The sequence below is a fragment of the Sebastes umbrosus genome, chromosome 13 (assembly GCF_015220745.1).
Source record: "Sebastes umbrosus isolate fSebUmb1 chromosome 13, fSebUmb1.pri, whole genome shotgun sequence".
In the NCBI taxonomy this organism is placed as follows: Eukaryota; Metazoa; Chordata; class Actinopteri; order Perciformes; family Sebastidae; genus Sebastes; species Sebastes umbrosus.
Genome location: NC_051281.1, coordinates 14,298,193 through 14,325,236, shown reverse-complemented (window position 1 = coordinate 14,325,236; position 27,044 = coordinate 14,298,193). Strand labels below are relative to the sequence as shown.

At 39.8% G+C, this 27,044-nt stretch overlaps 2 protein-coding genes across 3 annotated transcripts in view; one reads left to right on the top strand and one right to left on the bottom strand.

Annotated features, from left to right (window-relative positions):
* LOC119499992 (plakophilin-4-like) overlaps positions 1-1,499 on the bottom strand; it is a 99,200-nt gene extending 97,701 nt beyond the window's left edge. Inside the window, exon 1 of the mRNA XM_037789321.1 lies at positions 1,266-1,499. The gene's annotated coding sequence lies outside the window, so the exon portion shown is untranslated. The remainder of the gene's footprint in view (positions 1-1,265) is intronic.
* Positions 1,500-1,629: 130 nt separating this feature from the next.
* The window catches only part of LOC119499994 (coiled-coil domain-containing protein 148-like), a 34,677-nt gene continuing 9,262 nt past the window's right edge, over positions 1,630-27,044 (top strand). The window contains exons 1-10 of one of the 2 annotated variants that reach the window (XM_037789332.1): positions 1,630-1,691; positions 4,420-4,508; positions 4,835-4,956; positions 8,347-8,450; positions 9,748-9,839; positions 9,948-10,099; positions 12,819-12,914; positions 13,862-14,043; positions 15,606-15,744; positions 20,090-20,296. In XM_037789332.1, the coding sequence (XP_037645260.1) occupies positions 4,454-4,508; positions 4,835-4,956; positions 8,347-8,450; positions 9,748-9,839; positions 9,948-10,099; positions 12,819-12,914; positions 13,862-14,043; positions 15,606-15,744; positions 20,090-20,296 (1,149 nt within the window). In that variant the 5' untranslated portion in view covers positions 1,630-1,691; positions 4,420-4,453. Of the gene's footprint in view, positions 1,692-4,301; positions 4,342-4,419; positions 4,509-4,834; positions 4,957-8,346; positions 8,451-9,747; positions 9,840-9,947; positions 10,100-12,818; positions 12,915-13,861; positions 14,044-15,605; positions 15,745-20,089; positions 20,297-27,044 lie in introns of those variants that run through there. The other variant, XM_037789331.1, reaches the window with a different exon arrangement.

Sequence of the window (27,044 nt, the reverse complement as noted above, 5' to 3'; positions counted from 1 at the left end):
TTCTGTTGTCTTCCCGTCGACCATGCAACTTTTGTCTTCCCATGTCAATATTGACCAGCTCTGGTTTGACTGTTTATAAAGCATACAGTATAAACTATCACCCAATTCTGTGTTACACCTTTTTGGCCAACTTTATTCCCAATTATTAAGTTTTACACTTTTTTGGGGGGAAATTAAGGTTAATAAACCTAATTTCCGTCAAATTTTACCTATTTTCTTTAGTAAAAAAATGCAGATATGAATTATTTTGACTATAGTTATTATCAGAGGAACATAATGTTGATGGATTATCACATACTGGTATATGTAAACTTTTAGTTTGTCACATAATGACACTTTGATTTATAATAATGACAATTTTGACTCGGGAAGACCACAGATGCTATAGATTTGAATAAAACACCCACAATTCAACGAAAGTAGTGGTCAATATTTTTGCAAAGACCACAGTAGGCAACCATCAATGATATTTTGGGGAAATTAGATTAAATAAATTCATATTTATGATATAATGAAGTTTGAAAATGGGTCAAATTTGACCCGAGGACAGCAGGAGGGTTAAACCAAAGTGGGACAAGGTAATAGACATGTGTCTATAAACCCTGAGTGGGTTAGACTACCTAGCTAATTAACCAGGCTAAAAGGATGCTTTGATTAGCTTCCGGGGCAATAAAGGTGAGTCCATATTGTCCTAAAAAGGTAGGTTATTCTTGCCCATAATGCAAAGCAACGACACCGTACTGTACACGTTGAAAGAAAGAAACGCCCCTGCTTAAAATGCAGATTAGGGTCATTAAATATGGCTGAATGCAGTGAGGGTTTATAAAGGTAAAGCTTATCTTGTGGTGGGAGCAGAGAGTCAGGATCTCTCCGCCCCTCGACCGACCTCGCATTCCTGAGATTCCCACCCTCACAAAGCTCACCTGCCTTTTCCTTCTTCTCCAACACGCTTTTCAAGGGCAATGTATCAGAGAAAAGTGAGCTTCTTTTTGGTTGAGGTCCCTCGAAAGGTGTGCGTTGCTGTGCGATGACTCGGTCACAAGATCAAGATTAGTGTAGTATTAGAGTCTCTTAGTGTAGCATTAAGAGTCTCTCCCGCTGTGAGGAAGCCTTTAAGAAGTTTGTAACACTGTTTGTAACACTTTCTTTACACGGTGAATTCAACACTTTCTGAGTCCAAGTCTCCTCCTGCTTCCTGCACAGATGCTTTTCTTTTTTTTCCAACGTTTTCCCCCCAATAGCTGAAAAAAAAGCAAATTAAATACCTTGAAGAGGAGGACTGTTGTTGTTCCTCTTGCTGGCTGAGCTGCAGCTCGGATCTATATTGGAGCATGTAACTTCATATCGGTAAAGTCCTTAGTCCCATGCATGTGGAAGTGGAGAGAAACGCGCCTCCATAGTCTCTGAAAGAAGAAGAAGAAGAAGCAGAAGACGGACCTCCTCTCTCCTGCAGCTCGCTGCTCCTCGCTGCTTCCAGTCCCAGGCAATGCGAGCGTGCATGACGTCAGTGGGAATGTGGGGAAAGCAAATGCGCACTCCTGATTGGTTGAGAGAGGAGCAAGGGGGCGTTTCCGGAGGAGGTTCTCGTTGTTGAATTAACCAATCAGCGAAGAGATGACAGTTTCCTTGGTTACAAATTTTTGTCAACTCCATATACAGTGTACACAGAGAGAGGGATGATAGCACACAAGGTAAGCTAGGGTTCACTGGGTTAAATGTTTGTTTTACAAGCATAGCAAAGGCTTGATACTAGTCGTGTGTGTTTATATTTAGATATATTATGAAGCTATATAAACTTACTTAGTGTTCCTGTTCAAAATGTTTGTCATATATCCATTTGTCTGACTTCACTGTAGACCTTACTAGCATTAGCTACAGCTAACTAAGATAAGATAAGATATTCAACAAAATATGAACCATTTAAATAGAAGGAAGTATACAAATAGGAGCAGTATATACAGTATTGACAATAAACAGAAATTGCACAAGTGGAAAATGATATTGCACAGTGATAATGAATGAATGAATGAATGAAATTCCACCTGAAAATATCAGGTTATTTTGTTACACTTTATTTAGCTCTTTTGTTTTTACTGTGTTAGCTGATGCATCTTGTTTTTTTGCACTATCCCCTTTGCTGCTGTACATTGCACATTTCCACACTGCGGGACTAATAAAGGAATATCTTATCTTATCTTATCTTATCTTATCTTATAAACTTACTAGTGTTCCTGTTCACAATGTTTGTCATATTTCCATTTGACTGACTTCACTGTAGACCTTACTAGCATTAGCTAGATAACCCCTAAAGTGTCTAATGCAAAACAATCCTAAGTGCGTGTTGGCTGGAGCTCAATTTCCATAGCAATTTGGTTGCTCAATTTCCATAGCCAAATGCATAGTCAAGAGCCTATGCATTTGAGTTTAGGTGCCTGATAGCATCAGGGTACGTGCTGTTCCTGAGGCGGGATGTCCTACACCCCAGACTCTGAAATCTCCTACCAGAAGGAAGGAGATGGAAGAGAAAACTAGCAAGGTGGGAGGGGTCAGCAATAATAAAACAAAAGCTCATCCGTGACACCTCCAGCTCACAAGCCTTTTTGTGTATGTGGATGTATAAGTTTGTGTGCCCCATTATTATTGCTGAAGAGTAGGGCTACAACTAACCATTATTATCATTATCATATTATTATCGATTATTTTATTCTTAATTGAGTAACTTGTGAAAAAGTGCCTATCACCATTTCTGTTGGTTGATTGACTTGAGTTGGGTTGTTTGACTTGCTTGATTTGTCCAAACAACAGTCAAATACATTTTAATATAAGATAAGATAAGATAAGATAATATAAAATAAGATATTCCTTTATTAGTCCCACAGTGCGGAAATTCGCAGTGTACTGCAGCAAAGGTGATAGTGCAAAAAACAAGATGCATCAGCTAACACAGTAAAAAATAAAGAGCTAAACAAAGTGTAACAAAATATGAACCATTTAAATAGAAGGAAGTATAAAAATAGGAGCAGTATATACAGTACTGACAATAAACAGACTATTAACAAAATTGCACAAGTGGAAAATGATATTGCAAACTGACAAGATAATAAAACAAAAGCTCATCCGTGACACCTCCAGCTCACCAGCCTTTTTGTATGTGGATGTATAAGTTTGTGTGCCCCAGTATTATTGCTGAACAGTAGGGCTTCAACTAACTATTATTATCATTATCATATTATTATTGATTATTTTCTTCTTAATTGAGTAACTTAAATGTCTATCACCATTTCTGTTGGTTGATTGAATTGAGTTGGGTTGTTTGACCTCCTTGATTTGTCAAAACAGCAGTTGACTAATAGACTACTCTATCAAACAGTAAGCACAACTACAAGCCAAGTTTACCTTTCTGTAGGCCTATAAGGCAAGAATACTTAATTATACTTTTCTTAAGTATATCTCAATTATACTTTTCTTAAGTATATCTCGATCAAAAGATTAAGTCAAGTCTATAAGCCAAGTATACTTAGACATTTCTGTATACTTGTCAGTATAAGCCAAGTATACTTAGACATTTCTGTATACTTGTCAGTATGAGCCAAGTATACTTATGTATACTTTTGTTAAGTATATCTCTGATAAGTACATAAACAGTAAACTGAAAGTATACTCTCTTATGTTAAGTTTAAAAGAAGTATACTAATAGCACACTTGAGTAGGTAAGGGTGGGCAAAGGTAGGCCTTTCACTTTACTATCACAAAGGACCAACAAATATATTCACATTTGAAAAGCTGTAACAAAGGAATTTGGGGGATTTTTGCTAGTGCTACATGTCCCTCTCAAATATGGACAATCATCCTGAGAAAATCCACGGCTAATGTTCTTCTGCTATTATGTCCTGAATCCTTACCTTAGCTTGCCATTTGGTTTTAATATTTTAAAAATAATAATCTAGCTCTGCATTTAAAAAAGAGGTGTGAGCAAGAAATAGCAGTTGTCTTCAATGGATCCAGAACAGAACAGAACGTTTCATTTCACTCATAGATTAAATCGGCTCCTGCATATTTCACACCAACCCTTTACACATTTTACATTTTATCTGACACAATGTCTGTGTGGCCAGAATTTTTCAAAGCTTAATCCAAAACAAAGACATAGAGATAGATGTTCCAGCGGGATCACACTGGGTGCACCATCTGTCCTCTCCCAAACACTAAAACTTGCAAGAGTTGGCTGATTTTCTAGCAATGTCATGCAGACCTTCATGGCAAAGTTTGGTTTTTGATGGGCTTTATTGCTTTTGCCTTGTAGTCTCCTGTTAATCATTTGAATGACCCCACTAAAGCCAGGTACCTGTGCAAGTGAAATGTTGTCTTTTATCAGCATTTTTTGCACAACCTCTCTGTTTTTATGTCTTTATTTTGCAGGCATTGTAGTGCATACAAATAGAGCTCTACAGTGATGAGTGGAAGGGATCTGCATACATTCATTACAAGCTACAGAGCCGAAGATGTGGGTAAGTCTGCAGAAACTGGGTCTGAAACATCGCTCATTGTGACATAGTGGCCCATTGATCTGTTGAACAGATTTGACCTGAAGTCCCCATGTTGAATTCTCCGGGTGTCAAGTCTTTGATGCTTTTGTCAGAGGTAGCATTGCTTGTATTTATTCACCTGCCTCGTTGAGTCACAGCTGAACTACTCAAAAATAAACGTCTTTACCTCTGTTTGTTTCTTTGCTGAAGTCAGCATAAAGACTTTACTTTATGCATTGAAAGTGATGAGATTTTCATCAATTCCAATGATCCTGATTCAGCCATATCATTTGCTTTCATCCATGCAGAAAAACTGACACTGCGGATGAAAAATGGTCTTGGCAGCTCTAAGTACAAACCGGCTGAATACAAACGACTACAAGCCGTTGTTGATGCCAAACGCCTGGAGTCTGATCTAATTGGATTAAAGGTAAATTTTGGTTGTTATCAATATCGTGCCTGTGGTTAAAACAGCAGTGTTATTATAAAAATCCATTCATGTTACATTTAATAACATGGTGATTCAACAGCAAATGAAGAAGAACAACACAATGATAGAAAGTGTTTTTTCCAGAGAGCAAACAGTCCTAATTACCCACCACAGGAAGAGCTTGCACTGACAAAAAACCTGATTTTAATGTGAGGTGATAAAACAGCATGCCTCCAATAGTGGTAAATAGCGCAATTTCTTTCTGTTTGTCTGTCTTTCTTTCCTCTCTCTTTTACACGCCACATACCGTAAAGGGATTTCATTCCATATGAAAAGAGGCATTGCTTAAGCTTTATAGTTTGTCCAACAACATTAAACAGAGCAGTAATATCACTGCCGTACACAATAGCATTGCCAGGTTCATGAATATTCATTTGGCTGCCCAGGGATTCTTTAAAAGTGTTTGAAGTTCATAGTGGTCTGACTCTGAGTAGAGCAAAAAGTTAATGCTCGGGGCAATGCAGATAAGGCTGTTAGACCTGCGGTGTTTTAATTGGTAAACTGTGGCAGAAGCCTTTTAGTATCATTATGGTTGCCTGTGGCTCCTTCCAACCCAGTGCTCTGCATAGCCTAGATAAGGCCGGCTATGTTCATATTCGGCCGCCCTGCTGAAAGGCAGGCTTTCTGAGCATCTCTCATTGGTGATGTGACTGAGGGTATAAAAATGGCCGTGAGTCGCCTCAGGCATGGGATCATTTTTTGCTCTCCAGGAAGGGATCGGCATCTAAAACCTTAAAAAATGTTGCCTATTGATAAGATGTTTTTCTCAGCAGTACCTTACAAAAAATGTTTTTCCCCCTCTCTTACAGAGGACTATTCCACCTTTTCATAGAGATACAATAGCCTTTTCCACGGAATACATTTTAACATGTCACAATAGGAAAAGCATGGGTGTAAATAATGAAATTAATTATGGATGAATTCCATTTAGCTGCTGCAGTTTCAGGGTCCCGAGCTGTTAGCGAAATCACTCCTGATTTGCTATGTGCAAATTCTGAAATGTATGCACGATGTAGTGTCCTGAAAAATCCCCACAATGGAACAATGTCCTCTCATGGCAGGTACTCTACTTTCTGCTACAATCCCACAATGCTTTCTATAGATGCAAAAATCAACAGACGACACTACACCCGTCAGTGGTGACGCATAATAATCTGATTTTTATGGAGTAAACCACTGACAGACTATTATACAGGGAACAGTTAATGAGTAAACAATAGAGCGGAGCCATCATTAATGTTTTTAGTAACACCCGTGCTTTTATGACAAGCCAAAATGTCTGCCGTGAAAAAGGGATAAAGTGAGAAATGAATAAAACACACTGCAATACAATAGAGGGAGAGCCATGCATGTACACAATATCTCCATAGTCAAGTCCTGACAAGATTTTTTTTTACTGTATTATTATCTTCTAACTAGGAGAGGAGCACCATCATTTCATGCTATAAAAATTTTTCTTCTTTTACTTTCTTCTCTTGAAAATACCACACATTTTGTTCATCAATATCAAGATGGTGACTGACTGAAAAGAGAAATCTGTAAGGCTTCAAAATCTGATTGTAAATCTGCAAGGGCTGGATTAAGAGATGACGTAAAAAATGAGATGTTAAATGGTGTCACATGCATTAAAATGTGCATTACAATGTGGAGTGGCAAAGATATGAATACAATAGAGGCATGGATTTTCTCTAAATCAGTTTGATACAAACAATAAAAAAGTAATCCCCACTAAAATAGTGGAAATGTGAATATGAATGTGACTGGAGACTCTGGCTGGATCGTAAAGCAGCAGTGGGTAGAATTGGAGCAAATATGATTCAAAAAAGTTATTTTTATAAAACAGTCACTATATCCTGACAGTAGTGCATGAGACAGGTAATCTTAAAAAAATCATGTGTCTCTGTGTCCTCCGGTGCTCCTAATGGCATCTGCAAGATTTCACAAACCGGAGAAAAACAACCAATCAGAGCTGAGCTGGAGTGTGCCGTCTCTGAGCAGCTGTAAATCTCTCACAAACTCCGATCAAACGGTCAAACTAGGCAGCACTGATCAAATATGAATCAATATTCTGTGACTGTAATGCCTATTTCTTGCCTCAAATATTTTCAGAAACATCTTGCAGTGTACTGTTTAGCTGTAAAATGAGAAAGTTTCCCGTCATGGGTTAGATTTTTTAAAGCCTGAAAGCAGAGGCATGAGGAGGTGTAGAAGTCTATTTATCTCTCTAAACACTTGAATTATAATATGCTGAAAGGTTATTATGGAATTTTTTCCCAATGATGCCAGAAATATTCTGCCTACTGCAGGTTTAATGGATTAGTTTTATTTGGCACAGTGAGACTAGAAATCAGCTGATGTAGGTTTAACTCCAGGCACAGTTTTTATAGCCCAGCTGAGCTTATTAGACGGCCAATGCAAATCAAGATCACCTATACATGACCTGGAGGAGGCATGGGATGACCTCAATTTGGCCTTTTTCTCTCAGAGCAGCACTAGTTTCAGATTGAGCGCTGTAGATTCCAATAATTATGAAATAGACGTAACCCTGAGGGTAAATATATATAGTCAAACTTCGTGAGCAGCAGCAGCTTGACATACAGATAGACAGTCACGACATAAATCAACCCCCCCACACATTTGATTTCCTATTACAGTAATATGAAATAGACTGTACCCACCCACGTGTTAGTTATTTGAGATATTCTTTTGTACAATTATCTGAACCAGTGGCCTGTGTATGAAAACACTGATAGAAGACAATAAGAGCGCTCTGAAGGAGGGCCTTGTTTTTTCATGATGAAAAAGGAAAACAAATGAGAGTAGATTAAGACTTCTACCTCCCCCTTCCTCTCCTAACAACAGGCCTCATGCGTGTCACGCATGTTTCTACTTGATTATTTTAATTTGCCGCTGTTTATTTTGCTTTCATGCTTTAACAGGGATACTGTTTCGGTTGAATTACCAACGTTTATGAGCCTCTCACAAACATAATAATGCTAATAAAGGCTGAAGCAAATGCCTGTATGAAAATATCCCTGATGTGCAGAGAGGAAGGGAACTTATTCTTGACTATAAGACACCTATTTTATGTTTCACCCTTTTGTAACATCATGATTTATGCTTTTCCGATGTTATAAAAAGCTCCAGATAATTGATGCATTAAAGCACTCCAGATTCAGGTTTGTCCAGCTGAAGTTAATTATTTGTAGGAGGAAATAAATGTCATGGCTAAAGTGCATTTAAAAGCTAACACACGCGATTGTTTTTTTTTTTTTTCAGTTTTCAGCTCCAGGGTTTATTTCTGCTGTGCATTAAAACCTTGTCTTATAGGTTCAGAGGACCCGTTGTGCGGCCAAGGCAACCAAGGAGAGCTCCATATTACGACAGCACAGACAGGTGTGGAGCAGAGAGTGCCCCAGGCAGCAAAAGGCTGAGTAAGAGCCCCCTATTACTCCCTGTCATTATCTGCTGCAGTTTTCTGGATCTGCTATTACACCACGCAACCGCTCCACTTAAGCTCCATTGAGCCCAGACAGGACCCTGCATGAAAAAATAAGGTGTAAAGAGAGGGGACTAAAGTGAACCCAAAGAGAAAAATGTATCGGAGATGAGGGGGGAGATTTAAGCTGATTTTCTCGCAGTGATGACATTGAATTAAAGGGTGAGAAACAGAGAGAAGTGGAGTTTTTTTTTTAGCTGTGTGAGAACAGAGGAGTATACTCTGCGCGCTGAGGCAGAAGTGTGGGGCTCTGGCCCCAGCGGTGTCATGCCTTGTGAAGTGAGAAGGGCAGCGCTAGCTCTGGGGTGCAGCTTGTTTGGCTGCGTAATGACTGTGTCTGAGCCACCCAAGGTTAATGATGTACACAAGCGTGAGCCTCAGTAATGAGCCCAGTCATAAAGATGTGCCACTGCTTGCAACTCTCTTACGCATATATATCTAGTTAGTACAGCGTAGGATTCAAAAGTTACCTTGTCAAATGGTAAAACGGGCCGGTATATCTCTATGGTTATTTCACAATCATGTCAACACGTGGGCCAGTAAGTAAGAAGGAAACAATCACTGTAGCACCCTCCGTAGGCCTGTTGGTGTGATGCTGCCCACGGCGTAAGACATTATGTCCCCAAGTGTTGGGAAAGATTGTCCCAGTCGAGTCTGAGATAGTGTGTGTGTGATAGTCAGATGGAAGGAGAGATCTGGTCCCCATGCTGCCCCCATATCTCCAAAAAACGAATCAAAGCAAGTAGAACGCAGTTTTCATTCACTTGAAGTCAGAGGTCAAGGGAACCCTTTGAAAATGGCCATGCCAGCTTCTCCTCACCAAAATGTAGTGTAACTTTGGAGCGTCGTTTACCGCTCTTCCCGACAAGCTAACATGACATGGTTGGTGCCAGTCAATGATACCAGTATATATTCACTCTGGCTTTAAGACTGAGCCTGCTACAACCTTTCAAAGACAGAATAGCGGCTGAATAGTTTATATAATAAAAGATTGATACGTGACGCCTGTGTATCAATACAATATTGCCACGCAAAATATTGCGATACTATGCTGTATCGATTTTTTCCCCCACCCCTCATTTTTATGTAGTAAGCATGTAGTAATTGGGAGTTGGTTTTTTTGTCTTTTTTTCCCCAGCAAACATTTGAACCAAGTGACATTAGCTTGCTGTCTTTGTAGGTTCTCTATGTTGTATTATTTAATTGTTAATTGTCTTTCTCTCATGAAACAGGGAGAAGGCTGAGAATGACATCCATGATTTTCTTGAACAGATCAGGCCAAATGGTAGAACAGACACTGCCGTCTTCTCACTTCAAGATTATGGTAAACTAACTGTTTTATAATTGTAAGAGTGACTGTATCTCCATCAGTCTCTGCTGTTTATAAGTACTATACCAATATGTGTCCTTACATGTGTGTGTTGGGGTTCAGGGCTGCTCCTAGGGAGAGAGCAGGAGGCGTTCAGGATGGCCACGGTGGAGCCTGTTCATCAGCTCAATGATGACCTGCGCTTCAGACTGGGTGAAGTACAACATCAGCCGCTCACTGCCCATCGATCAAACTGGGAACAAGTAATACAACAGGTATCTGTGTGGTATGAAATAAAGACATATGTGTATGACCACAATGACTTTGAGAAAAAGCTTTCTTTGTAGAAAGCTAGCAAGAGTGGCAAGATTTCTAAATCTATCTCAGAAAAATAGATGTCTTTTGCTGCACCTGGTTCGAAAACTAAAATGGTTAATCTTTTGAGAATACTCAGCTCATGTCCTCTTTTGTTAGCGAACCATTTGGGAGTATTTTATCCCGTCAGTACACTCAAAGTCCTCAACGATGAATCTTATCCGTGCTCACTCTCTGCAGGTACCAAACCAAAACAGTCTGTGCTGCACATCCAAACAGAAATCTAAACTCTCCTGCTTGTTCACACAATGATCTCAGCTTGCACACAGAGTCGTATTCACTCTCCATGAATCTCTTGTTTGTTATATATCCACAATCCCTAAGTCACCAAGTCTGCCTTTGACTCTCGGAGGCTTTTTGCAAGCTCGATAGATGAATGGCGAGATTAAGGAGTAAGCGGGGGTCTTTAAAGACAGATCATACTTGGAATGAACCGTCTGCCAGCCATTTTGTCTCCTCTGTGCGGCTCACTCAGGCTTGTTTCTTTCCCATGACCCCCTCTACTCTTGCTGGCCCACAGCCCCTAGCCACCTGATTACATGGGCACAATAGGACATCCCCCCCGCCCACACACACACACACACACACACAGCCACAATGCTTCTGCTTTTTGTCTTTTTCTTTTATGTCTTTTGTCCATTTTTTCTATTTCTTATTTCACCGTGTTAATTCACTGTCAGACTCAAAACAACTCAGAGAGAGATCCTTTTCAGGTGCTACATAATTACACTCCCATCCCCGAGTGTTTTAAATGAAAACCAAAGGGTCTGAAGAAAAATGGACACTTTGTTAAGCGCTTCTTTATAAAAGGGAATTCAGAAAGGTACAATAAGAGTGAAATTTAGCCATGTTACTGGCTGTTAAAGGAACAATGTGTAACATTTAGTGAGATTTATTGGCAGAAATGTAATATAATATGTAAGGGATGATGTACAGCGAGTCGGTCATTGTTGTGAAATAAACCCTGACAGGGCGTGAACCTGATAGGGTGGACCCCGACGAGAGGCGCAGTTTAACAATGACCCGCTAGCTGTACATTATCCTGCTTATTACACGGTACTTACATAAGAAATCAATGATTTGACACAAAAATGGTCCGCCAGAGTACGACATCAGAACTGCGTCCATAGTAACGGTCTGTTATACATAGTAACAGTCTGCTATAAAGAAATAACAGACCATAGAACGACGTGATTGACCAATCAGAATCAAGAATTCAACAAATCCGTGTAATAACAATAAGTATAGTTTATATATAAGTTTATAATAAGTTTCTTTAGTATATAATCACCTGAAACTAAGAATCGTTGTGTTTTTGTTAACTTGGAATGAGCTGTTTATATCTTCATAGGGAGTGGGTCCTCTTCATAGAGACGGCCGCCACGCCACAGTAGTCCAGAACGGACAAACCAAACATTGGCCCCAGATAGGGCCATTCGCGTTTTTACATTTTTGCATCGGCCCCCGTAGTTCTCCTACACGCTTGGCACATGGGAGAAGTTTCAATTGGTTGCAATCTGCAACCTCACTGCTAGATGCTGCCAGATCCTTCACACTGCACCTTTAAAGATTTTGAATTATTTCGACACCATACATTATCATGTTGTCCAGATGTAATCCTTCATTATGTGTAGGTTATCAAAGCGAAGATCACTTGTCTATCCATCCATCCATCCATCCATCCATCCATCCATCCATCCATCCATCCATTCACCAGTTGTAGTGGAATGCTGAAATCGTTTGCTATCTTTGGCCATATTTTATCTATTCCTTGTACCTTGTATATTCTTTTAATTTACAGAAGGGGGTCCCCATCTTTATCATGCATGAATCCCATCCAGGCTCATAGCACCTGCCTGCCTATAAAGTCCATGACTCATTCCCCTTGTTGTACAATAAAAATGTTAGAGCTGGGCAATGTGGTTGGAAAAAATATCTCTATTTTTATTATTATTGTCTGCATTATACTGCAAATTTGTCAGTAATCAGAACATCTATGAATTAGATGTTTTTCGGCAAATTGTTACTATACAATACTTGTATAAATAGAAATATCTACTTCAGTTTTAATTGTAATGTCTATGTTCCCTTCCTGAAACAGAGAAACAGGCCTAATTATTCGATAAGCATCATCTCCATTTCTAACTAGATGTTTTCCTCCTTGTGATAATCTAGCATCGAGGAAAATAAGCAGCTGCTGATTACTTCCTGTTACTGAATCATTCTCATAATAAAATGTTTCTGAATCTAGACGTTTGCGAGAACAGGGGGGACCTCAGTTCAACCAGCACTGTTGATCTGAGCAGACATCGCATTATGAGAGGGAAGAAAGTGTTACAGCCGCTAGCTGTGATCTCTTGAGGCTGCTCCCTGGTCCTAACTAAGCTGTAAGAAGAAGAAGAAGAGTTTTTCTCAAAGCATTATTGATATAAGAGGAAATTTCTAGATAGTCAGGGTAAGACATGGAACAATTTAGTCTATTTGATACTAAAGTGGCAGTTCATGCTTGCCAGTTTGATTTCCCTGGACAAAACAAGGTCAAACTCTGCTACTCTCATGTTTGTTTTCTAAGCCTGTATTTAAGACAATTTCTATGTTTTTTTGTGCTTGAATCACCAGATAAACTTTGTGAAGGACCAGCAAGATGACATAACTGCAAAACTTCAAGCAGAGAGCCTGGACCTGGAGGAGGAGATCATTGGCCTTGGATTAGAAGTACGTTTCGCACTGCTGCTTCTAGATCTCCTCCCTCTGTTTTGAGTTTAAAAAGTATTTGCTACAGCAAGGGTTCCGAACCTGGGGTCCGGCCCCCCTCAGGAGGGCGCCAAAGATCTCAGGGGATGCGCCAGGTTGTCTGTTCTGAGGTCAAAATAGATTTTCACACATAACTAAAATCATAATAACACAATTAATTTATACAAACGTCTGTGTACAAAACTAATTAAAAAGATATTTTTATTGCTACTTAATAGTCCACATTCTATTTAAACCAGGTATGTGTGCACAGTTGCAGATAAAGATCAGGCTACACTAATATTATTAGTATTATACTTAAATATTCCAGTGGTGGTTGCGTAGGATTGTTTCCGACACGTGTGATCCAAACGTTTTTAATAACTCCAGAACGTTGTTATGTCCAAAAGTCAAAATGATTTGAAAAAAGATCGATGTAATCCAAAATTCACAACATGTTTTTATCTAACAAAATATTCTGGTTCAATCCATATTTGTTGGTGTTTAGCCTTTCAAAAACAACATTTTCACTGTGGTCAAAAACTACATTTGCTCTCCCGCTTGCGTCATAAATTACATTTATTTAACCACAATAATAAAACATCTATTTTGGCTCTAACACTATTAAATTAATTAAGTTGTTACAAAAAAAGATCATATTATGTATCTGCATTTGCATGGCGAATCTGTCAAGACGTCATCACTTTATTTATGTTGGCGAAATTGTCATATTCATTAAAGAAAGTAGATTTAATAAAAGAAAGACTGACTCATTTAATACACCGAATCACCTTATTCAAGTTGAGGATTTTGTTTGAGGATTTGTAAATGAAAATAGGTTGGGAACCACTGCGCTACAGTGTGTCACCAAAGCAAATGTCTAAACATTTCATTATATATCTCAAAGATGGTCATATTGTTCCCCGCAGAAATATCTTACTAGTACTTCAGAAAATCAGGTGAACATGGAAAACATTCCAGAGGAGGTTTTGGATTCAGACTGCATTTACCCAGAGCTGAAGGACTCCCTGATCCAGGCCTTCCTCTCCCTGTCAGAAAGGTACCAGAGGAGGCTGCAGAGTCTCCAAGATCAGCTGCAAAGAACTGACAGGTAGGCCCGAGGACAAACTGAAGTTCAGCTCTGCTTCTTTTCATAATTCTAAATGCTTACACATGGATTGAACAAGGAAATTGTAGTGATTTTTGCAGCTAATGTTGAATATGTGTCTGACTGCACTCCCTTCAATATTCCACTCACTATCGATAGAAAAAGGCTTTTAATGATTTTCAGCCATCCATTATGATAAATGCAGGTATAGGCAGATCTCCGGTGGAGCCGGGCAGATCAAGATGAAAGATTAGAAACTCAACAGGACATCGACAGCATATAGATGCACAGTCACTTTATTCCCCGGGAGCAAGCTGTTGAACAAGACAAGTCTTTCTCACCAGGAGGTTGATTATATCAATGTCTCTTGATTTTTATTTCCACATGGTCTCTATATTGCACAGTTAGCTTCTATGAGTAGTGTGCAATTTATCAATATGTATCCTTTGGAAATGAAGTGGAGTGAAACAAAGGAAGGGGAACATTGGGTGTGTTCCAATACCTATACTACCGTACTATTTAGTATGCCAGAAAAAGATATTTTATGTCCCAGTAAACTAAAACTAAAACTAAAATGAAAATAAGCAGTGAAAAATATTTTTTTAGTAAACTGAAAGTAAATAAAAGCTGTATCCTTTAAGAAAATTATTCTAAAAATATTCTATATATTCTATACCATTCATTTTTTTAGCTATAATATATCGCATCTGTAAAAAAAAAAAAGGCAGCATGAATTTCTGTGGCGTTGAACCACAGAAATTGACTTGACGTTCCAGGAGATGGCGCTATGCCGCAATTGCTTCACTAAATAAGCACAAAGATTAAACATTAAACATTATGGCCATTCTTGAACAGTTGTCCAGCCATGTATTATATGTATATTAGGGCTGTCAAAGTTACGCGATAATAACGCGTTAACACAAATTTGTTTTAACGCCGCTAACTTCTTTAAAGCACTTAAATGCGGTTTAGTTTGTAGCAGGTTTTAAAGCTAGAGTGAAGATACAGGCATCATATGAAACAAGAAAACCTGAGGAATCCATTGGTACCAACTATGTCATACCAGCTTGATGAAGGAGGCTAAATAACGCTCCAAACTTACGCTAAATTTTGGCGGGGAAAAACTAGCAGGGCAATTTTCAAAGGGGTCCCTTGACCTCTGACCTCAAGATATGTGAATGAAAATGGGTTCTCTGGGTACCCACGAATCTCCCCTTTACAGACATGCCCACTTTGTGATAATCACATGCAGTTTGGGGCAAGTTATAGTCAAGTCAGCACATGATTTGATGATATGATTTGAGCATATTTTTTGTGCTATATGCAGTACCTGTGAGGGTTTCTGGACAATATTTGTCATTGTTTTGTGTTGTTACTTGATTTCCAATTAGTAATAAGAAGTAGTATGTCCCAATAGTATGCATACTGCAGTCAACAGTACGTACTTTGTAAGGGCAGCTGCAGTAAAAGTAAAAAGAAAAAGTGTGAGATTTGGAACATAGCCTATAGTGTCATAGTAATATTTATTTTAATGAATGTGTTTTCTGGGTTGGAATCTGTTTCAGGTTCTGTGGCTGGTGTGCAGACGACCACCAGCGCTTCCAGTTCACTTTGTCCCAGTACACTCATGACATACCCAACCACAGAGCGCTCTGCATGGACATGCTGCAAAGACTCTTCCCTGAGAAAACTAGAGAAGAGCTGGTCAGTATACTTTGGCAAAAACATGTTGAAGAAAAAAGAAAATTGATTTAGTTGCATATTAAATAGATCGACTAAGTTTACCAAATAGAAAAGATCATTAATCAGCAACATCTTTGAAAATCAAGTTTCACTACACAATTATCACGGACAAAATAATTCACAATAACGTTATTATCGTGATATCTATGGAAAATTTGGGAAAAAATTATAATAATGCTATCAGTCAAATTCATCTTTGTTTATTGTGCGTTTTGTCTCTTTTTTGGCAAATTAATTACACTCAAAGTACATGTGTAGGGAGGTAGAGAGAGAGTCTGTATACTGTATATATAAAATGATTTAGGAGGCGCTGGATTATTTACACAATATTATCATATGTGTATTATTAACATGATACCAATATTTCATTTTTAACTATCACGGTTATCGCCAATACTGGTATATAGTGACACCCCAATTTCAAACAAACGGGCCTAACATGCTGGTTTCTTTAATCTGGGGAAGTGTGGCTGAGAGAAGTGCTCTCTTTTCCAGGGGAGTCCTGTTCACACTCTCACAGTTACATTAACACCTTGAAGCTGCAGAGTACAACCACAGTGTGATCTGCTGACCACTGAGCCATTGGGGGTTCTGTGTGGCACTGCTGCCTATTGCCCTTTTTAATTTTTCTCCATGACTAAACACTTACATGACCACTTCAGTGGATGGACGCACACATGCACATACTGTGTATATCGATGCCCTTCCTCTCCCACCCATCTAAAGACGTCTGAAGCATCCCTGCAGTGTGAGTCCCAGGCTCCCTGATCAATGCAGCTCAGCAGCCTGAACTGTGCAGGGAGACACACAGATAAGCCTGGACAATGAGCCGCTCAGCACGCCGCAGGATGTGCCGTGTCACCCTCCGTGGATGGCTCGCTCACGCCACTGCCTTGCATCGCCATGACAACCGCCAGCAGCGCTCTCCTCCCTCACCCTCACCCGCACCCAGAGACCTGTCGTCATATCAGTTCCAGCTGGGTGCTGCATTTAGAACTGTGATCGCTCAGCCTTTGGTTCTGGGGTGTGTGTGTGTGAGAAGTAGAGATGTGTCTCTCACACACTTTTCACTTCCTCAGAGACAGACCCAGAGTTGATGTAGAGCTGACTCCACCTAATACAGCTATTAGTCATAATTAAGCTGGCTTGCGTGCAGCGTATAATCAGTGTGAACTAAATATTGAGTTGCTGAAACTTCACTGATTAAGAGCATGAATGTTATTCTGACAACAGTGTTTGGAAAACAAAATGTAGATTTTTTTACAGGCTTTCTTGGGGTTTTCTGTATCTTAAAGCTGCAGTGGATAGAATTGGAGCAAATACAATAAAGAAAAGTAATTTTTATAGTGCATGTGACAGATAATCTGAAAAAAAATCATGGGCCTCTGTGTCCTCCGGTGCTCGTAATGGCATCTGCAAGATTTCACAGACCGGAAGAAAACAACCAATCAGAGCCGAACTGGAGCTTGCCGTCTCTGAGCAGCTGTCAATTACTCACAAACTCCGATCAAACATTCAAACTAGGCAGCGCTGATCAAATATGAATCAATATTCTGTTACTGTAATGCCTATTTCTCGCCTCAAATGTTTTCAGTAACATCTTGTGGTGTACTGTTTAGCTGTAAAATGAGAAAGTTTGAAAGTAGATATTTTAAAGCCTAAAACAGAGCCATGAGGAGGTGCAGAAGTCTAGTTATCTCTCAGCGCACTTGAATTACAATATACTGAAAGGTTATTATGGAATTTTTGCCCAATGATGCCAAAAACACTTTACCTACTGCAGGTTTAAATGAACATTTATTAGTATCCAGTAAGCTCAAAGGATGGTCCCCTAGTTAAAGTGACTACACCTGCACATTTTTGGCTCCATTAGAAATAAAGTGAAAAATAAGAACCCTGTCTGTTTAGCAGCAGTCTGCTTTGGGCAGATATTGCCTTCATATTCGCTGTGGGAAAAAATAATTCCCATTACTCTTGCAGACATATGGATCGATTGAAAATTCTATAGTTGGCACTGTAATTGCAGAATTGTTTCTATGGAGTCTACACCTTCGCTCTAAGCACTTCTTATATTGTTTTTTCACCTCAGAGCGTTGAAGGCGTCTCCTGCTTGAGCCTTAATACTTTCCTCACCTGCCATTCTAGTTCCATCTGCGTGCAGTCATTTCAGGATGATAGCATCATTTTCTGTCAGTCTTCTTTAAATTCTAACACAAGATACAGCCGCTCTGTTTTATAGCTAGAGAGCAGGTGTGACATATTACCACAGTTAAAAGGTTTGTGCAGTGTAACAATTTAAGAGCCTCGGTGATAAATCAGCTCCCATATTCCTTACAATTGCTTGCAATTTCCGCTGTTTTGAACATTCTCCCATTTTTGGTGGTGGTGGTGGAAGAATAGTGTGAGAGTGAACCTTTTCTTAGGAGTTTTACTTTATGCTTTTGTGAGTCATTTCAGTTTCTTTCTTTGATCTTGCAGAGAAATATCCAAAGGAAAATAGAGAAGAAAGTTACATTATAGTGACATTTACTTTCTTCTGTCTCTTTATCCCAAGACGCTGAACAAAATGTTTTCTTATGGCAGTTTTTCTGGCTCCAAGTACATATCGCTATCTCAGCAAAGAGCCTCTTTATTCTGACTGCATGTAGAAGTATGTGGACATGTTTTCCTTCTGCTGACCTAAAGTTGAACTAGTCTCCCAGATGGCGGCACACCAGCTAGCTTAGAGTCTCCCTCTGCTGGATGGGGCTCTTTATTGTCTATTACTCTTTGATGTTCTCTCATAACAAGTAGGAGGCCATTTCATAGTAATGCCCTCATAATGTTCCTTGGCAATAGTGGTAATGCATCATACCTCTTACCTTTTCTGACTGTGGAGCCGATTTTATTTCCTCCTTTGTGTGGCTCAGTCCTCCAGGAGACAGCACTCTGCAGAGGGAATGAGGATGCAGCAGCAAAACTAAATGTCGTGCCGCATTACACCTGCAGAAGGCAGAATATTTTTGGTATCATTGGGCAAAAATTCCATAATAACCTTTCAGCATATTGTAATTCAAGTGTTCTGAGAGAAAAATAGACTTCTGCACCTCCTCCTCAGTTTGCTCTGGCTGGTGGGCGGTGCTTGGTATTTCCTCAACTGGTCTCAACATCGCTGCCGGGTCACAAACTTTCTCATTTTACAGCTAAACAGTACACTACAAGATGTTTCTGAAAACATAAATACATACATAATAGGCATTACAGTAACAGAATATTGATTCATATTTGATCGACGCTGCCTAATTTTACCGTTTGATTGGAGTTCGCAAGTGATTGACAGCTGCTCTGAGACAGCAGGCTCCAGCCCGGCTCTGATTGGTTGTTTTCCTCCGGTCTGTGAAATCTTGCAGATGCCATTAGGAGCACCAGAGGACACAGAGGCACATGATTTTTTACAGATTACCTGTCTCATGCACTACTGTCAGGATATAGTGACCGTTTTATGAAAATAACTTTTTTAACAACATTTGCTCCAATTCTACGCACTGCAGCTTTAAGTGTGCACTGCAGACACGGTGCGGTGGATGGTTGCACATACAAACTGTATCTAATGTGATGTGCATACGTACGCACACAAACGCTGTGTTCATGCTAACTCACACAACGACACAAGCAAGGCAAGGGTAGTGAAGGAGAGGACAGGAGAAAGTGAAGAACAAAGGGTGGATCTTCCTCAAGTTCTAAAGTTGTGCATTAATAAACAGGATTTGCTCGACTGCCTTTGGCACTTCTGTTCCCGTTGGCAGGTCTGTCAGCTCACTCATTTTCAATAAAACCAGTCAGCCGTCTAATGCCTTCCCACCGTCAGTTAGCCGCTATTAGCCCATAGATGAATATCATTCCCTCTGTTCCAATGAGGCAGCCAAGTGATGCAGCTTCTGTGAGCGCTGACACAATGATGAATAGCTACAGGCAGCCCTCACGCAGAAAGGAACTGTTTTCCTTCAGGACATTTCACAGCCAGGAGAGAGGAGGGACCATTTTATACAGCAGCAGAGCCAGATCTGACACCCAGTTTTCCCTGTGGTCCTGCTGACATTATTATAGACAGTATATCATGTAGGGGTGTTTGTGGATTTCTGTTTGTGTGTCATCAATTTTGCACAACACCATGTATAATACAGCAGTGCTGCCTCTTGGGCCGCAGTACTTCAACCTTGCACACCGTGTTCAATTTCTGTCTTAGGTGATGGTTTTTGTTCCAAGCTTATAAGAATAACTATACTTGACCAAGTAAGACTAACTGCCTTCTCTGTGCATGTTCCAGATGGAGCATGAGCGTGTGTGGGACTGGCAGCGCTTCACCCAGGCACAGCTGAGAGTGGTGACCCAGCAGCGTCAGCGGGACCAGGAGGAGCTGCTGGCCAGAGCTCTGGCCACCCTGCAGGAGGCGAGACATGCCCACCAGGAGGAGCTGGAGCTCCACAGAGGCCGCCAGCACCAGCAGGACATCTGCTCGCATCTCAGAGAGAAGGTTAGGGTCTTCTGGTACACCGTCACACCAGAAGCTGTCACATGTCAGGAACATATCCAACTTTATGTTAGCAATTATGATACAGTTCTGTGCCTCCAACCCATACTGTATGTAATCCCTGCAGGAAGTGGATGTATGAGTTTAATAGTATACTTCTGCAGCTCACCCAGTATAGGCTCTCTGTGGTCTACTTCTAGGCACTCACATCGACTGGTGTAGTAGAATTCAGCTGGTTTCCACTACATATTAAGCAGGATATCCTTTACATATGTGTAAATGTGATATAGCTGTGAGAGACCAGACAGGCAGTAATGTCTGACTGCCTTCTTGTGTACACTACATCTGCTGACAAGGCTGCATATTACGCCAGGCTGCCTGACAGCATCTCTGGCTTTAGCTGCCACTTGGGATGGGCTGTGAATGCAAACAGGCTAATAAGGATGGTCTTGCAAACATGATGTTGCTGTCTCTGAGGGGTGCTCGCTCACATTCGCACAACAAACAACTTACTCATGTGAACAAGTCCATGTGTTGTACAAATTGAATTTGCTTTGCCTGCCAGTTTTTTAAAGAAAAAAATAGTGCTGTTGTCCTACGGCTGATTAGATAACAAGAGTCTGTGATGTACTGAGGTCGGGTTGGTGTGGGCCGTCACCACTGAGTCTAGTTTTGTCAAATAACAGGACATATCACCAAACAGGGTACAGCATGCTGGATTAGTATTTGCACTATTTGCAGGAAGAAGGTCCTGCTGTAGGCTTGCTTCCTTGAGACCTGTGGAGTTTGCATGTGCTCACCTTCTTTGAATTTAAACTAATAAATTCTCGCTTCTCATTGCCTTAACTATAAACGTACTTGTTACTTAATTAAACTACCGTAGGGCTGTGGGTAAAGCAAGAGCACGGGGAGAGCTTCGTCTGTGCAACAGGATCCACTTTAATTTCTCAACTCAAGCGTAGGACAACTGAACACCCATAACCAAAAGGTGGCACATCACTTCTTACTTCATATCACTCCGCCAATCTTACTCATCACTCACCTTACAAGCAAGTAAGGTGCGCCATATTAAATAGTTCCAGATCTAACTTAAGGAGCAGAAAACAATATGTAAACTGTATCAAATAAATCTTCACAAAAATAAATCTAATCTTTACATTTGTATATGCATATGAGAAGTAATAGATCTATATACACAAATGTGTAAACAGTAGATAGAGTAGCCTATATAGAGTTAAGGTGAGCAAGGCACAAGGGAGAAGAGAGCGAACGTTGCTCGGTTTTGGAGTTTATATAGTTAAAATGTATTGATGGAAACAAATACTGGAGGTTTTTTTTCTCTCGAATGTCAAATGGTCTCAATAGGAGAGTGACCCCTGTCCAAAAAAATTATATTAATGTATTATTTCCCTGTTGCCATATATAAAATGTAGTGTATTTTTCCACTTTAATCTGTTTTGCTGCACGTTTTAAGTCCTGGGATTCTACAGTTTCTAGCAACAGCTTGCAGATTCTTTCACTTTGTTTAACATAATACATCATGTTGGACAGGTAGTTTTTCTCCTAACTTGCTTTCATTATACAGATGATTATTACATTCCATTGGACTGTTTTCACTTTATCCTTCACTGTGTTCTGCAATTTACTACTGATGTAAGTGACGCGAAGCAAATTCAAGGGCAATGATCACTTCACATTCAGTTCTGTCAGAATGAGCTACTTTAGATACAGCTGCAACGACGGTGGCATAATAGAGTTGTGTGGGGAGAAAAGACATCACAGGTTCTTAAAATGATGTAATATGTTATTCACAACAGTAGTATGTACCTACAAACTTCTTTTTACCGCATTTTTGCAAACAACAGGGTCCTTTGACAGTGTGCGAAATACGGGGATGAGACCCCCTGAAAGACTCATCATCTAAATTTTGGCGGGGTCTCTGAAAAAAATCATTCTATTATTATTTGTCACTTGCTATTGCTACTAAAAATTTCTATTTTAAAAGCTTACTATATCCAGCAGAATTCATTAATTGCAAAACATATACTCACAAATATGAATACAGACAATTGTTGTGGTGTTTCCTCTTATGTTAAACAATGTAAGGTGGTCACGCACATCCAAAAGAGAGCAATGAAAAACGTAAAAGAAGGTCCGCACACTGTAGCACCCTTAGATTGCAATTTATTGGCACATCTTCGTAGGTGACGTTTTGAGCACAAGCTCTTCTTCAGACTTAATAAATCTGCACGGAGACGCCATCTTTATAGGGTAAGCGCTCTGGTCACATGATAGTCACATGATACTGCCAGTGACCCAAGTATCCCACATATAATCAAAAGTAATGTGCAGCCAGAAAAAGTAATTGTGATAGACTTGCTGTGTGCATGAGGTGAACAGTTGTACAGCGTGTTGTCGGGTTAGAGAGAGAGAGAGGTGAGTGTGCTGTGTGGATCCTGTTGCCGGGCCTAGTTGTTGCGTAGTTGAGTAGTTGTGTGAGTGGCCTTATGGAATATTATCCTTGTTGATGTGTGTGCAAAGTGATAGCCGAGTTGCCTTGGCTTGCATCCGTGAAATCTTGTATATTGTGTATTGAGTCTGTGTAAGACTTCAGCTCTGGAGCACTGGCCTTTGACTTTCAGTATACTGTAGGTAGACCTGCAGCAGAACATAAACTACACGCCTCTGACTATGGCAAACTCATTTCTGGGTTTAGTTTTCATGGCTCTCTGAGGCAATAAGAAAAATAAAATCACACAGACGTTTTCATTCCCATGACTTTTCCACATCCACGTTTTTTTGTTTATGCAGTGCATGTGCACACATTTCAGTTTGTGTGGAGGCTCAGATGGACGCCTGTTTGCATCCAATCTTTCTTTCCAATGCCTTTATCATCCCAGCACAGCGACTCAGCGGCGAGACAAGATGGATTCTCCTCCCATCGCATCTGCTTCTTTAACGCTTTGTTTTCTGCTGCAGCTGCTCCCTCCGACCAACCAAAGCAACTCCCCTGACTCCACCGTGAGTCATTCACCCCTCTTGAGATCAACTCCCTTTCCACACTCTAAATTTTTATTCATATTTTACTATGTGTGCTGTATAGTATGATATGATTTCATAGAAGGCTGGTGCAATGCAGCTGGCAGGCCACCTCGAAGCATATCAACATTTATATATTATGGTGGACTCCTGGTCACCATCATTATTTATCATTTAAAAGCAGTTCATCCTCAGTTGTTTAGCTTTGCTTTTCTGCATAGTGTACTTTGTACCCCGCGGGGGTTCCTCTGCAGTTGCCAGGGGTTACGTGGAAAGACCAACTAATTAACAAAACTCAACAAAAAAATAGAAAGGGTTATTTGATTGAAAAATATATCCACATATCTGTGCCAAGGAGGAAAATACACAGACCTAATAGGAATACAAATTGGTGAGACCTTGGTGTGAACCAGTAAGCTGAGTCAGCTGCAACACATTAACACCGCCTGTTACATTGAGAGTTTGTGAAAACTAGTGAGCAGAGTTTAAATTATTCGCTTAAAGTAATGGATTTTGAAATAGTTAGCTAAGTAATGAGTTCATAATTGACGTAGCTAAAAGTATTAGATGGCAATTTCTATTTTGTTCATTTCATTTATTGGTTTATTTAAGACAGGGACAGTGTACAATAAATGTTTTGCACCAAGTATAACACAATGCTAGTTTACATCCGTTGTCCCTGGGCATGTGTAAAATGCACATATAACAATAAGGGCTGTCAATCGATTCAAATATTTAATCACGATTAATCGCATATTAATCTCACACATACTTTTACTCCACTCCATATTGTACTTTTTAATTGTACTTAAGTACTGTAATTAAGTACAATTATACTATATATATTGTACTTAAGTACTGTAATTAAGTACAATTTTGAAGTATTTGTACTTTACTTGAGTATTTACATTTTATGTTACTTTTATACTTTTACTCCACTACATTTATTTGACAGCTTTAGTAACTAATTACTTTGCATATTCAAATTATTCATAGAAAATCAACTAATACATTATGATGTATTATCACAAGTTAAGTTACCCAGCAGTATATAAAGTACTTAAACTTAGCTCCACCTTTACCAGCTGCAGCATTAAAGTGATGAACACATTAATGCATCACTAATTAAAGTATATTTTGATGCTAATACTTTTGTACTTTTATTAAAGTACTTGTAACAAAGTATTTTTATACTAGTATTGCTACTTTTACTTAAGTAAAAGGTCTTAATACTTCTTCCATCACTGAAAAAGGGTTTAGATCTAGATGATACTTTGCTACAATGGATAATCGAATAGTGACCCTCTTGGAACAGCTTCTACTGATGTTGACTACATGGTTTAAACCACAGCATTCTTGAAACAGATTAAGAAGATAAAGGACTGCTGTGATGGTACTTGTCGGCTACGGTCGTAAATTGCTTCCTTGTGTGATTATGCAAATAAACACCCACCACATCTCGTCTTCTCTGTGCCTCCATGACTTCAGATGAGAGCACATATTGGAGGATTTGTGGTCAGGACCGGTCTGGTTCTGACCTCATGACAGGGAGCGAGGCCGCATGCTGCCAGCTCTCTTCTGAGGGACATGCAGTGGGAGGAAATCCAGGGTAATTGATTTCAGACTGAGCTTGTACCCTTCTGTTTTGGAAAGGGCAAGGCTGTCACACAGACCACAGCTTCTTCCTGAGAGCCACAGATTGGCCGTGGAAAGATGGCCAGCTGGATTCAGATGACGATCAAAAAGCGGTTGTTCAGTTTCAGAGTGAGCTCCAGATGTGATTGTAGAGGGTGTGTATTGTGAAAAGTGAAATTAAGATAACTAGTAACACTGCATGCATGAAATATTCATATTTATCACTAAAAGACAGACTCTTCTTCTCGAATTATCAGCTGTTTGTTCTGCAGTGTTCTGGCTGCTGTAATTAGCTGGCATTGTTCTTGGTGTTACTGTTCATTCAAGCCTTTTATTCTGTCCTTGCTTTCATTCTGCCTCCCACTTACATCTTACTCCCAGGCATCTTTGATGAGCGATTGTGTTTTCCACATTAGTAAATAAAGCCTGGAGGGATGACAGATTGTTGCAACATGCTCAGGTGGGAAAGAGATGAGCGGCCCAGCAGGACGAGCGACACAACAGTCGTCAGAAGAAAGATTTTCATAGGATGAGAGGTTTTCTTTTATTGCAAAATCAGATTTTTCATTACCTGCTCTACTTTGCAATATAAACAGCACTGTTACAGATTAACGTGGACTGCCGTTCAAAAGTTTGGAATTAACTGTCATATTGATTTTTTCTTCTTTCCTTCAATAACTGCTATTTTTAACATGGATAAAAACAGTATAATTTAGACACCAAATGTATTATTTACATTTGAAATAGTTTTTGCCCCAAAAGAATAATTCAATGATTAAAGGAGACCTATTATGCTTATTTTCAGGTGCATACTTGTATTTTGGGTTCCTACTAGAACATATTTACATGCTTTAATGTTCAAAAAACACTTTATTTTTCTCATACCGGCTGTGCTGCAGCCCAGTCTGCTCTGATTGGTCAGCTGGCCCACTCTGTTGTGATTGGTCAACCGAATCAAACTCTTCGGACTCCGCTCCAGCTCCGCTCTAACTTGCTTTGTTTGAGGGCGTGCCAAACTAGCGGCTAGGCAGGTATTATGCAAATGTGTTACTTGGTGACATCACCATCTTACGGAAGAAAAGGCGGGACTTCAAGCAAGGCGTTTCAGGCAGTTCAGGAGCAGTGTTTCTGTGGGGGAGAGAAACTCCCTTTGGCCTGGACTTTGTAATTTGCAGAACTTTTCCATGCACATAAAAAATATATAACACACTAAAGGAAATGGAAAAAGCACAAAAGCATAATAGATCCTCTTTAAAACCTCCTTTTAGTCGATATCCTCACAGTGTTGCATGACATGGGAGAATACTGTTCTAAACAATTTCCCAAAACCTTTATTCTGAATTTGATTTACAGTCCAGAAAAGCGTAATTGAACCTTGATCATTATTGAACCACAACGGTGCAATTGGGCTCTAAATCTTTTGGAAACTGCAGTCTACTAACTGGTTAGGTTGAATAGGTTTAAACTGTGATTTGTCTGTCCATAGTATGTAGAAGTTTGAAAATTAGCTTTGCTAAAACAACACGCCTGTTAATTCCAGCTTGTTATAGGCATTATTGTGCACTTGAAACTGAAACAGGAAGCTGTTTCTATTTATAGGACCAGTGTGTAACATTGAGGGGGGATCTATTGGCAGAAATGGAATATAATATTAATAACTATGGTTTCATTAGTGTATAATCACCTAAAACTAAGAATTGTTGTGTTTTTGCTACCTTAAAATGAGCCGTTTACATCTACATGGGGAGCGGGTCCTCTTCACGGAGTCCACTATGTTGCTCCACCATGTTTCTACAGTTCCCCTTACAAAATGACATCTGTTTTTAAAGAGGCCTTTCTAAAACCTCAAAGCACGAAATACCATTCGAAAAAATATAGAGTAGTCCTCTCTGACTGTAGCTGATCAAGCGTTCGTGGCAGGAAATTCCAAGCTTTTGAACGGCAGTCTATCCGCATGATCTGTGTGCCCGTCCTGCAGTAATTAGTGTTATGTTTTAGACACTGTGTGTTAGCAGATCCCCTGCCACTGAGTGTTAGTGACTAACAAGTACGACTCTTCATCCTCTGGTGGTCGAAT